The sequence below is a fragment of the Ambystoma mexicanum genome, chromosome 6q (assembly GCF_040938575.1).
Source record: "Ambystoma mexicanum isolate Mex_15411 chromosome 6q, UKY_AmexF1_1, whole genome shotgun sequence".
Taxonomy (NCBI): Eukaryota; Metazoa; Chordata; class Amphibia; order Caudata; family Ambystomatidae; genus Ambystoma; species Ambystoma mexicanum.
Window position 1 is genome coordinate 1,170,363,045 of NC_090937.1, and position 13,327 is coordinate 1,170,376,371.

A 13,327-nucleotide genomic window follows, 5' to 3' on the forward strand; every position below is an offset into this window, starting at 1 on the left:
TGATCAAGTGAGGAATGACTGGGACTGGAGAAAACTTGTACGGAGTGGAAACTTCCAGTCCACCAGTAAAGCGTCTCCTAGAGCTCCTCTTGGAGGAAATTCCCTGGCGCAGTACAGTTAACACTTCCTGTTCACACTGGCTGCGAACAGATCCACTTGAGGGGTTCCCCAAAGGGCGCATTAGTACTAAACAGCCCCTGACCCTGACCCTATGTGAAAGTTATATTCTAGTAACAGCAAGGAGTGCTCAAAGAGTTTCTCCCCAGAAGCAGGCTTTCTTCATATTATATTGGAAAGAGGAGTGCTTACGTATTCTGATTGGTACAGGGATTTTCCAAGTCTTAGGAATGGCATATTGAAATGGAATATCAAACAGCGTCCAGATAATATCTGGGCAACATTTTGCTATTTCTTTTAGTTATTTTGCAAAAACTATCTAGCAGTTAATTAATCAGTAATTAACCAATCAGGTGTGTTGTAAAGCAGTCTAAAATGGTTCATGCAGCAACATGAAAGCTATGAAAAGTGTTCTAAATTAGACGTTCCATTTATAATTTTTACTAGTCTTACTGGCGTCGTATTGTTATAGTATTGACCATTGGTGCGGTCAGTGGGGTGCCCAGAAATAAACAGGTCTGGTTAAAAGTGAAAGCCTGGATTAGGAAAACAGGTTTCCTGGTTGTAATGAAATACATTTTAAAAAATCAGCAACTTCTCAGCTAGGCAGCTGCACCTCACAATGGTTAAGTGATTAAGCCAGGATTAGAATGATACCTTCTAGTTCATAGCCCTTGGGTTTGCCACTATACCACAGTATTAAATCAAAAAGAATGACCAAGAAAAAAAGAGTAGTCTTTAAAAATTGTCAATCTTTTTTTTGTCCAAGCACTTCCACTTTTAGTAGAGAGGCAGGGAGTTACCACAATTTGCCCAAGATGAAACAACCTTGGTCAAGTGGAAAAGGCAGGAATGGAACCAAGGCCTTCTGGCACCAGAAATGGAAGCCTATCCTAGATTCATTTTCCTCTAGTTTCTGTCCGATCTTTCCATTAGTCTTCCCCTCTCTAGTCTTTCTCCTCTGAATTTTCTCTAACCCTGTTCATTTGGCCAGTGGGAAGTGTTTAAGGATGGTGAACACGTGCATGCGGAAGTAGGACTGGAAGGTGGCACTACATGATTTCAGCTCTGGGTGGGAACATCTGCCTATATAAGATGAATGGGGATGCATGGCAGAGTGGGGGTAGAGGCATGTGCGCATGGGGGTGGAGAATGTAGAGTGAAGCTATGCGTGTGGTGTTATGGCTGCGAGGTACAGCATGCCTCTACTGGTATGAAGAGGTGTTTTTAGCGCAGAGATGTGCCTATGGAGGTACTCATGGAGGGTGTGGGGGAGGCAAATGGTGTGCTTTTCAGGGAATAGTTGGTAGAGAGGATGGATTGGATTATGAACAATACCAAAACTGTGCATCTGAATTTTGATTATTGCTAATCCGGTATGAGCTCATTAAGGTTTTTTTCTTTTGATAACGCATAAAACCAACATAGTTAATCCCCTGCACTGCTCATCGGCATGGCTATTCCCTGCATAATTGTCATTGCCAATGCCCCTCGATAAAGTTGGTTTGCATTAAATGTCAAATTAACTTTGGGTAGTGGTTTGACGAAAAATCAAATCTCCCTCAGACATAATGCTTGGCAGAGTAAACCCAAAAGAAACTGATCCGTTTTAAGATGGGAAGAAAAGATTGGAATCCTGTGTCATGAACATGGATTAAGCATACACGGTATGCTTTAACAAGCGAAAAGACAACATAACACACAACATCTCTGCTGATTGCTCTGCCCTGTGCTGGAGCAACTGTGAGGAAGTGGGAACAATAAGTCACATATGGTGGCAATGGCAAAAATCAAATATTCTGGAAGGAAATTGTTTCCAAGATTAAGGATATAACAGGCATAATGCTTCATTGGGAACCATTCGCAATACTGTTAGGAAATGTAGCTGATGTGGTGTTCCTGGGAGTAGCCGCAGAGCTCATTAACCACCTCCTTACAGTTGCTAAGCTAACAATTACTAGAAACCGGAAAAATAAAGGCGACCCAATCACAAATATGTGGTGAAGATTTGAGAAATTTTAGCAAAGAAACTGACGGAATTGGTTTTAAATCTACTCCCAAATGAGCACCCACCCCACCCTTTATAAATTATTATTCCGAGAACCCTCACCGAGTCTATAGGCCGGAATTGTATGCTCACTTCTCGTTCTAACAAGCCTCGCTGATATTGCAGTGGATCACTGTGGTACAGTAGCTCCTGGAAAGTCCCCTCGAGCCATTGATTCCTTCCTAGGTTATGCACTCCACACTGGACTCCATAGCCAAAGAAATTTGATTTACACCTCGGAGTTCCGAACATACCAATTCTGTTCCCACTGATAACTTGAATTGCATGGCTTTGATTTGACCCCTCCCAAGATTGTTAGATTTTAGTTATCCCTCTTCATTCCCCTTATATTATTTCCTGTATTGTTTTGCCTGACTGTAAACGTTTGAAAACTGAAAATAGAAAGTATCCAAAAATAAAATCATTCGTTTTGAAGTTTTGAAGAGCTGATTTACTGTATATGATTAAGCACATACAAGCTGTATGAACTTTGGGTCAATAGTTTGAGTGCAGGAGGAAGCTATGGCTTGCAATGCCATCCCATTTACATAAATTGTTAAAAGGAATGGAAAAAAGTTATCCTCACAGATTCAGGGGACTATTCTAGTACTGCCCAAATAAGCCTACTTAAAGTTTACCCACTCACATTAGCAGCATTACACCTAATCTAGGCTACTGGATTTAAATACGGCGGACGGGGAGAGTGGAACCACATTTGGAAACATGCGGGTAGTGGACTCAAATCTGCAGAAGAATGTCTGAAACATAATACATAAAACAAACCATTTTATGTGACTTAAATAAAAGCACTGATGCTTTATTTGAAGGGGGCATTGCTCTCATTCATACAACTGTAGTCAGACCTATATGAAACGTACACTCGTGTGTAATCCATACATGACCTTTTTAAGAATATTAGCAAGAGAGAAAAGTCAAATATCTCCAACACAACACTTACCTTTGGAGGATTAAATGGATAGGTTTCTGGGATTTTTATTTCCAACTGATATCTTCCACCTTTAAAAAATGTATATAATTAAAATTGATCAATATAAACATTTACAAGCTAATCTTTAAAATGTTAACTATTGCGATTACACTTTTTGCAAGCATTTATTTAATCAGCATCAGTACACCCACCTGTTAGCGCTGTTAATATTTAAAATATTTCTTCTCTTAGGTTAAACATCTCTTGAGGGGCACAATATAAAAAGTATCACAACTTTTGCTTTCTATTGTAACCCAACCCTTCCTGACAAATTAAAGAAATTCTACCAGTGGTCGAAAGCTATCTGGTTATTACAAGGCAAGCAATGCTCTGTGTGCATTGGGATTGCCATTATATTCCACTGTCTTGCTAGAAGATAGAAAACCATAGGTTTTGATTAACGTAATCTGAACTTAAAGTTGGGTAGGCATACGGCCAGTGACATTCCTTTGACACACTCCTAAAGTCAAAACGAAATGGCAAATGAGTTACCCTTATGAGAGCTAGGGGGTAGCCTGACTAAGCCCCAAAAGAATACACAATAAACATCCAAAAGAATACACAATTTCCTGGCGTATGCTAAATCTCACCAACCAAAATGGCAGCTACTGACAGTGGAGGAAGGCCTCAGAAAAGGGATCTTTTCAGCAGGCCCCCCTTATGTTTTACCTGCTCTGAGGAGCAAAGGAGCACCTGACCCTGGTTACTTTCAACATAAGATGACCACTACAGGATATAAAACTTTTGAATTGTTACAATGTAAAACATGCTACAGAAAGCCATTACTATTCAGTGTGCAATTCAAACCAGAGGATCACATCCACCAATTCTTGCAAAGGACACTCAATCCTGAAGCTAGATGGTGTCTCACGAACTTGAAAGTAAACTTCAAATCCAACCAAACAATAGATGCCTTAAAGTGGAAGATTACAAACCCCCAAATCTTTGATAATCTGCATCGATTGTTGTGGCTATTCTAATACTTCCTTTTCTTCAGAGTACTCGCTGTCTGCTCACAGTCCAAAGATATTCTGTTTCCACATTGGTCTGCACCCTGTACCAGCTACAGGGGGAATGAAATGCAAATAAAACATTGTGTGCTTTCTGCTGGCAGTGAAAGATTCTCTGTAGACACCCATGAGGACACCTCTCACACAATGTTATTTAGAAGGTTACCACCAAGTTTTCATAGCTACGGTTTCACCATCTTTGCATTTCAGACACAGGCGAAAAGTGTTCACAACTACAATGTGGATTGCTAACACCACCATTTCTGCATAGCACATGTTATGTCTAGGATGCAATGCTGTTGGGTCACATCATGTTTGGGCACCACAGAACATGATCATGTCAACCTCAGTCCCCTCACACAAAGATGGCCCCCCTCTCTTCAATTATTCAGCTCAGCGAAGAGACAGTCTGCCGCAGCACATTAGAAACTTGAGGGATAATTTCATTGTTCCCATTCTGACTTTGCACTTCAAAACATCTCAACTAAGCGGCAATTGAAGTCCTGAAGAGTGTATGACATGAAGCTGGGCAACTATTTCTTGGTCACTGTGTTCCTGTCATGGCAGATCAGCCTGTATTAGGCCAAAGTACTGAAGTGTACTGATTGAACTGCAAGGCCAGCTACGTGTGCTGTGGATGACGCAACTGGTTTGCCTTTTGGTTTTCTGCTCAGCGCAGTCCTGGTGCACAGCATGTTGCTTTACTACTGCGTCCTGGTAGCTCCGAGCTCCATTTGGGTTACACGGATGTTCAGCAGTGTTGAGTGTGCCGTGGGGTTTTCCATGGATTGGTGTGGAAACAAGTTCCCTTGGCAGGTTAGCAGTGCATGGGCTTAGCAATTTGGAGGACACAGTAGGTTTGGCCAAAGTCTTCACTGCCAAATGTTCTAGTCTTCACCATGGTGCAGTGAACGTGGACTCTCTTCTTCCATAACGATACGTCTTTCCCAGTTTGTCATCCTACGGGACCAGCCCCCCAAGCCACCTTTAATTTTGGGCTCACTGCTTGGAAACTTTATTTTACATTTCTTGTAGGACTTCAATTTGTGGCATTTTACTGGATTTTCATGTTTAAACATGGTCTTTATAGTCTTGCCCTTGTAGATCATTTCATGCACTTAGGTAACCTCATTGCATTATTCTAAAGCGCTTCGGTGCAAAGTAGTCTATGAGCACTCTAAAACACCTCAATTGTTAGTATTAGCTGAAGTACTGTTTTTTTTTTTCCAAAACTCTTTATTGCCATTTATAGAAAAACATAGGCTTCAGTATATTCAATGACATGTTACCATGGCATCTCCTTAATTAATGAAACTAAACATATTTAGCCTCCTCTGAGGCAAACCAATTTATTCAAGGGGGGTGGGACACCAGAAAAGGGGAGGGGGGGATGGGAGGGGAGTTCTGCAGTTTCAGAATGTTCTTACACAGGTTATGTTCCAGGGAGGCGGAGGGTTGGGGTGCCAACAAGTTCGGTTGCGGGATGTTAGTCCGTCCTCAGCAACCAACGGAGGGCCGGCGGCTGTCTGGCCACCCCAGGGAATTTCTCCACGTATTCTAGGAATGGGGACCAGATGTTATAGAACTTATTACTGTTACCAAAACAGAGAGCAGTGATTTTCTCTGCAGCAGCAATGTCCCAACATTTAACCCACCACACCGGGACCGCTGGACCCCCCGGGAGTTTCCACAGCCTGGCAATGGAGATTTTGGCAGCGGTGAGCAAGTGCGTGCAGAGACCTGCCAGGTTGCCGGATATCGGAAGTTAGCCCTCCTCTGTGATCCCAACGGTATCGTCAGTCCTGTGATGAGTCGGATCTGTTCCAGGACTTCCCTCCAGAATTGCACGCCTTCAGGCAGGTCCAAAGCAGTTGGAACAATATGCCGGTGACTCCGCAGCCTCTCCAGCATTGTGGCGGGATGGAGGGGTCCCACTTGTGCAGGGTTGCAGCTGTAATGTACCACCTGTAGCAGACCTTAATGGCCCCCTCTTGATCCGTGACACATCGAGGATTTATGGGTTCTCGTCCAGATGCAACTCCAGCTAGACGTGTCTAGTTCCTTGCCAAGGTTTCTCTCCCACCTTACCCTGTAGGGCTCCTTCGAGTCCGGAATTACCCTGTCTAATAGCTTATATAGAGATGAGATCTTTCCTTTGGGCGGGCTGGTTGTTAACGTTTGTCTCCATGTCCCCGTGTTCTGACTGGTTCTTGCGAAAGCCAGTGCCACAGTTGAGTGTATCGGAATCTCTCGGCTTCCGTGACCTGGAATTTCCTTTTGCAGTCCTCAAAAGTGAGCAGGGCGTCCCCGTCGAAAAGGTCTGCGACCCGCTTCAGGCCTCCTGCTTTCCAACTGGCGAAGGCCCCCTGCCCCACTCCAGGGGTGAAGTCTGGGTTGTCCCAGATCAGGGAGAGGGGACCTGCTGAGCCCCTGCATTTCCACCTCCTGGCCGCCTGCCTCCAGCTGCTAACTATTCCGGGTGGATGAGAGCGGGCCGGTGTTCGACGGGTTTCTAGGCCCTGTGATGTGTGGTAGGGAGTCCAGTGGACAGCCGCACCAGTCCTCCTCCAGCTTGAGCCAGCGGGGTTTGTTGGCCATCGCTTGCCACATGAATGCTGCAAAGAGTTGGGCGGCCAGACAGTAACTCTCGACCTCCGGTGCTCGCAGGCCACCAGTGCCAGGACTGCTTAGCACGATTTTCCTGGCCACTCATGGCTTCTTGCCCGCCCTGCTTGGCCTTTCGGGGGATCGCTACCGGGAGCGCTTGGCAATGATATAGCAGTCTGGGGATCAAGTTCATCTTGAGTGCTGTGATCCTCCCCATCCATATCATCTCTTGTTTTTGCCAGTGGGACATGTCCGCTTGGAGGTCCTTGAATAGGGACGGGAAATTCAGCTTGTACGTGTGTTCAGCCAACTTGGGAAGTTGAACGCCCAGGTAGCTCAGGCCCACGGGATTGGGAGGCTGGCTGGTAACAAAACTAACTTTGTGTTGGGCACGTTGATGCCTAGGGCCACCGACTTCTTGGGGTTGATTGTGAACCCGGAAGCAGCTTTGAATTCCTCCAACTCCTCCTCTAGTGCCGCGAGCGATGAGCTTGGGTGGGTCAGCGTCAATAACACATCGTCTGCATACAGGGCAGCTTTATAGGTCTCCCGTTTGTGTTTCAGGCCTTGGATGTTGGGGCTTTGGCGGATCCTGGTGGCGAACGGTTCCATTGATAACGCGAAAATGAGGGGCGATATGGGGCACCCATGGTGGGTTTTCTGGTGATCGCTATTTTGGGGGACCACGCCCCATTGATTCTGAGCGTTGTAGTGGGCTGTTCATAATTTGCCAATATCCATTTCTGGAACTTCGGTCCCACCCCATAGTGTTGGAGTGCTGCTCCCATAAAGCCCCAATCCAGCCCGTCAAAGGCCTTATGTGCGTCAAGCGACACCACCACCACCAGTTCCTCACCCGTTCTATTGGCTGTTTTGATGACGTTAATAGTCTGTCTGATATTGTCCTGGGTGCTGCGACCCGGAATAAAGCCTGTCTGGTCCGGGTGTACGAGATCTGGGAGGAGAGCTGCAAGCCTACATGCCAAGAGCTTCGAGAAAATCTTAGCATCTACATTTAGTAGGGCAATGGAACAGTACGATGAACAGAGTTCCAGGTTTGTCCCGGGTTTTGGGATCAGAACAGTGACAGATTCCTCCATGGAGGGGGTGACCGAGCTCGTTTCCAAGAAAGAGTTGAACAAAGCGGCCAGTTGCGGGGCTAAGATGTGGCTATACTTCTTATAAAATGGTGCGGGGAAACCATCTGGCCCTGGAGTTGTGTTTTTCATGGATTTGATCACCTCGGCCACATCCTCCGGGGTGATGGGCTCCTCCAGAGCGTCCATCTGTGGGTGGCAGGGCAACCTCTGGGCTGATTGCAGAAATCCTGCAATTAGAACCGCCTCCGTAGGTTTCCCGGACAGTCAAAACAGCGGGGTATCCCCTCTCGATCCTGAAGGACCGTGATGGTATTCCTGGTGTGTAGTTTCTTCAACTTCTGCACCAGCAGACGGTTGGCCTTATTGCTGTTGAGGTAGTAATATTGCTTCGTGAATGTTAAAGCTTGGGTCGTCCTGTCCGTCAGGTGCATTTCGAGAGCTACTTTTGCTTTGTGGAGCTCGCACCATAATTTGGTCGACTGTCTCTTCTTATGAGCAGCTGCTTTCTCCGCCACGGTCCTTTCTAATTCCTCTAATCTCAGCTGGTGTCTGCGTTTGTGTGCTGCAGGGCAGTTCATAGCGACCCCCCTAATGACCGGCTTCATAGCGTCCCATACAGTTGCTTCTTTGGAACCCATGCCCATGTTTTCTGTGAAGTAGTTTTCCAGGGCCTCCGAGAGCTCCTGACTGTCTGCAATATCCGTCAGGAGGTAGTCTAGCAGCTTCCAGGCTCTTTGTGGGGGGTCCGGCAGATCCTCTGTTAGTATTTGTGCCACCACTGGGGCATGGTCTGAGATGATCCGCAGTCCTATATAGATGTCCGTGATGCAGGGGAACAGGGCACTCGAGAACTGGAGGAGGTCTATCCTCAAAAGACCTTTATGAACGTGTGAGAAAAAGGTGTAGTCCCTTGCTTTGTCGTTAGCCAGTCTCCATGCCGTCCATCGTCCCAGTCTCCCTCACAAATTCCCCCAGTCCCAGCGCTTTTGAAAAGTCTGATCCGCTGGGTGGCAGGGACTTATCGACAGTGGGGTCCGGAGTGAGATTAAAGTTTCCCCCAATTAATAATTTCCCTTCAGCAAAGGTAGTTTTCATTGGGAGGATCTTGTGTAAGAAGCGCTCCTGGGCTTCATTCGGGCAGTAGATGTGACCGGGAGTTCAACCAAGAGTCCCTTAATCAGCAGAAATCTGCCTTCGGGATCACGGTTGACGGGGACCTTGGAGAGCGCCACCGCTTGGCTGAGCAGAATTGCGACCCCTTTCTTTTTCTTGCCGCAGGATGCAAAAAATCTCTTGGGGAATCTGTGGAACTTTATGCGTTGCTCGTCTGCGGCCAGGAGGTGTTTCTTGCAGACATACGATGTCCGCCTCCAGTTGGGCCAGGCGATGTTCCACGGATTTCCTTTTCCTAGGGGAGTTCAGGCACTGGACGTTACATGTGATCATAGTTGGGTTAGTGGTAGGTGGTCCCATTTCTGAAGATGTGGTTGCTGAGCTTTATTTCTGCCTCCCTCCCTTCTCTACCACCTCGTGTGGGTGGGTATCATTATGACTGTCCTCCGTGTTCCTGGTGTTAAACCCCCCCTCCGCCGTTCTCCCTCCCCCCCTCAAAAAACAACAAAACTTGGTTCTCTGGACCAGCCTTCAGCCAAAAAGGGAGGGGCTCTGGCTGGGCCAACGCGGCCTTCTGAAATGTGGGCCAACTGGCCCTTGCTAGCAGGTGAGAACTGAGTCTGTGCGCCGTTCGTCGGTTTGTCGGATTTCTTGCCTGGTATTCGTCCCGTGGAGAGGTCCACCGGGGGCGTTCAGGCCAACAGGAACCGCTTCTCGGCCTCGGGGCCCGTGGGGCGCCTTAGTCATCTTTGTCGGGTTGTTTGCTTTTTTGTGGGGGGCCTAAGATCCTCCAGTGCCTCCTCTCGACACGTGACCAACCCTGGTGGGATACCTTTCGTTCCTCCAGCTCGGAGGGCGGGTCTTCATTATTGTTTTCCTCTCCCCCATCTTGGAACAACAGCTTTTCTGCCTCGCGAGTATTACGTATGTGGCGGGTGCTCCCATCCCAGACGAAGATTAATGTAGTGGGGAACCCCCAGTCATATGAGACTCCCTTCTCCCTTAGCTATTCTGTGACTGGCTTCAGCGCCTTTCTCTTTGCCAATGTCGATGCCGCCAAGTCCTGATATAGAGAAATAGAGGCATCCCTGAACAGGATACAAGGAGAGTTTCTAGCTTCCAGCATAATTTCCTCCTTTACCTTGTAGTAATGCAGTCTCGCGAGGACGGCAGGTGGGACCGAGGGGTTGGGTCTGGCCCTGGTCCTGTGGACCCGATCGATCACGAGGGGGTTGTCGTCCAGCAGAGTTAGAATGAAATGGAAGAGGTCTCGCACATAGCTCTCCAGGTCGGTATCCGAGACTGATGAGGGTATGCCCCTCAGACATATGTTATTCCGGCGACAGCGGTTATCTTCGTCCTCTTGCTTCAACTCAAGGGCCTCACATCTGGCCTCCAGCGCCGCCAGTCTGTCTGCCGCCTTTTCGATTTCGGAGGTGTGTTCACATAGGGTGTTCTCCGCTTCCGCCGTCCTGGTTTCCAGTTCCCCCACTTTTTTGTCCATCGCCGTGATTGTGCCTTTCACTTCCTCCGTCCCTTTTCTGGAACTCCTTAGTTGGAGCTGAGAGCAGCTCCTGGAGGTCCGATTTTGTGTCCGCTGCCAACTGGTCTCCCAGGGGTTGTGGCCCGTGGGTGTTTCCAGTGCCTGTACCCCCCTGCCCCCCCCCCCCCCCCCCCCCATCTCCAGGCGTTCCCCTCTCCTGGTTCTGTCTGTGGCTGGAGTGGATAGGAGGGTAGCAATGTCAGTTTGCTTGCTGGATTTCCTAGCCATGGTGGGCAAGGTTGGCAGCCTGTCGAGGGCTCGGTGCGCTGTTGGCTTAAGGTGCAGAAGAGGGAGGAGGGGGTCCGTCACTGCTGGCTCCCTCCCCCCGCCGGCAGGTCACCGGCTCAGCTGATGGAGTGCGACGGAGCCCGACCAGTATTGACCAGACATGTTCACGCTTCTGAAGTGGGGAGGCGGGGGGGGGTGGGGGGGTGGGGGAGAGATTATGCAACCCCCGTCTGGCGCTTAATGTAGTGGGACTGCCCAGGGCTTAACTCCTGCTAGGTGCCCGTGCTCACCTCCGGATTGTGTACCTCGGCGCCTCTGGAATTCCACCCTTCCCATACTGGATTGAGCCCACCACACCACACCGCCACGGAGCTCCGGGTCGGGGCGCCGGCCGCTTGGGCCCCCAGGGAGCGGGTCCTGTGGGGCCGGAGTCCCCGAGGTGGCCTTTGCAGCTGCTGGCGTCTGCTGCTCGCCCTGCTGGCCCAGGTGGAAGGATGCACAAAAGTCCCAATTCGGGCCCAGGAGTTTGCCTCTGCTTCCACCGGGCTCCAGCCCCTCTTGCCTGGGCTTTGCTGGGCAGCCGCCCCTGACTGACTCCTGCAGCGTTCAGGATACCGCAAACTGTTTTCCTTGGCTGGGGGTGTAGGGGTGCCGGGCCCACCAGGACGCTGCACCCACCTCTGGAATGGTCTCCTCTATCGAGGCGCAGTGGTCCGGTTCTTCGCTGGGGGGGGTTGGGGGGGGCAGGCACCACCACCAAGTGGGCCGCTGCGATGGGCTGCACCCCCGCTCCACCCCCACACCACTCTGCTTCCAGGCCTGGGCCGTGTGAGGTTGCTGCCACCAGCCGACCTCCCCCGGGATCTGGCTCCTCCTCGACTCCCCTCCAGATTCCTGTGACTGGACTTCCCTGTTACAGATGCTGTAGATGCCGGGATGCAGTGCAGGCATGGGCAGACTGGGAACCGCTTGTGTCGTGGTGCACCTGCTTAGCCTCCAGACTCTGGCATGAGTCCCATGAGGCTCCGGCGGAGCTCCAGACGCCCTCTGCTAACGGCTGTGCTGTCACACGGATGGGGCCGACTGGATCGGGATGCAGCCGGCCCACCACGGCCCCCAGATTTCGCGTCCGCTGGTCCTCCCAGCAGGGGGGGGGGGGCGCCTCCCCACGGCTGCAGGATCCTCGCTCACCCCGTAGGCTCTCAGCCCCCTCCGGGTTCACCAACCCAGGTGCCTCACACCCGTTCCCGGCGGCGCGGTGTCATCGATGTGGCCGCACCCGCTCCAAGACCCAGTGGGGAGCCACTCTGGGGCACAGAGGGGGGTGGCGACGCCATACGCCAGAGTGCTGCTGGGTTAACAACCCCTCAGGGGTCCGCCATCTTGTGCATCACAGCCTCCACCGCTGCTTACCCTCTGAGGACCGGCAAAGTGCTCAACCTGGCTGTTCCCCGGCACCAAAGACGATCGGGGGATGCCGTGAGAGTTCCGCTGCCCGAATCCAGGCAAGCCTGTGTTGAAGACTCAGGCTCCCCGGTGCATTCCTAAAAAGCGCGTGGCATCAGCCGGGAGCTCTTACAGAGCCATGCTGACCGCCATGACTTCAAGCCACCGAAGTACTGTCTTTTATGGGACAAGACTAAATGTGCCTGCCAAGAGATCCAAAATGTACTGGCTGAGCATCTCGACCACCTTCGTATAAAGGACACTCACTTGTAACTGCATGATTAGAGTGGGCTTAATTGAGTTTTTCCTCTGGAGAAAGGAGTAGTAAGACTTAGCTGTACTAAAAATTAAGAATCCACCAAGTTAGCTACAATTATCAGAATTGTTAGTGAGGCTGAATAATCAGGCTTTACTCTTAAAAAGCGTTAGGCTAGAACCCAAGTTTTATTAGGCTAGACATACAGACCGTATTGCATGGCGGTTAAAAACACTGTCAAATACTCTGCACATATCACAACAAAGGAAGTATACAAAAAAAATTAATAAGTATTTCACTTAAAATCGATAAAATAATAGAATACCATCCTAACAGGTGAACGCTAGATATATGGGACCTAGAAAAGGAGGGAGGATGAATGGTGACACGTTACGAAACTTCCCCAAAAAGGGCAATTAAATCTTAATAAAAAAAAAAAAAAAATCAATAAAATACAGGATTATGTTTAGTGCAGTCTCAGTGCACTCAGCAGAAACATGTAATATCAGTTTGCTACAGGAACATGATTTACAATACTAAAAAGTGAACCGCACTTATCAAGTATAGAAAAATGGCTATACAAGTCACTGATGCCTTATAGAATTATGCTTATTGTTGAGGAAGCTCTCGGGCCCAAGGCAAAAATGTGCAAGTCCAGGTAGTACATCTGCTCCAGTTAAGGGAAAAGATGAGCAACACCTTGTTTTATGTTACAGGTGCAGGAGGAGAGGCAGCCTGTGGAATGGCAAGCCCGAGGAACGCCTAAAGGAAAGTTCCAGCCAAAGAACTGAGAACAAGGAAAAGCTGTTTGCAGAGGCAGCCCAAGACCACCTCCAGTACATTGAGATCAACTGTACAAGGTAGGGATGCAA

The 13,327-nt window shown here is 49.1% G+C and overlaps 1 protein-coding gene across 2 annotated transcripts in view; it reads right to left on the reverse strand.

The window, feature by feature from the left end:
- UBE2K (ubiquitin conjugating enzyme E2 K) overlaps positions 1–13,327 on the reverse strand; it is a 400,326-nt gene that overhangs the window by 272,026 nt on the left and 114,973 nt on the right. For both annotated transcript variants that reach the window (XM_069631775.1, XM_069631776.1), the window contains one exon: positions 3,123–3,181. In XM_069631775.1, the coding sequence (XP_069487876.1) occupies positions 3,123–3,181 (59 nt within the window). The remainder of the gene's footprint in view (positions 1–3,122; positions 3,182–13,327) is intronic.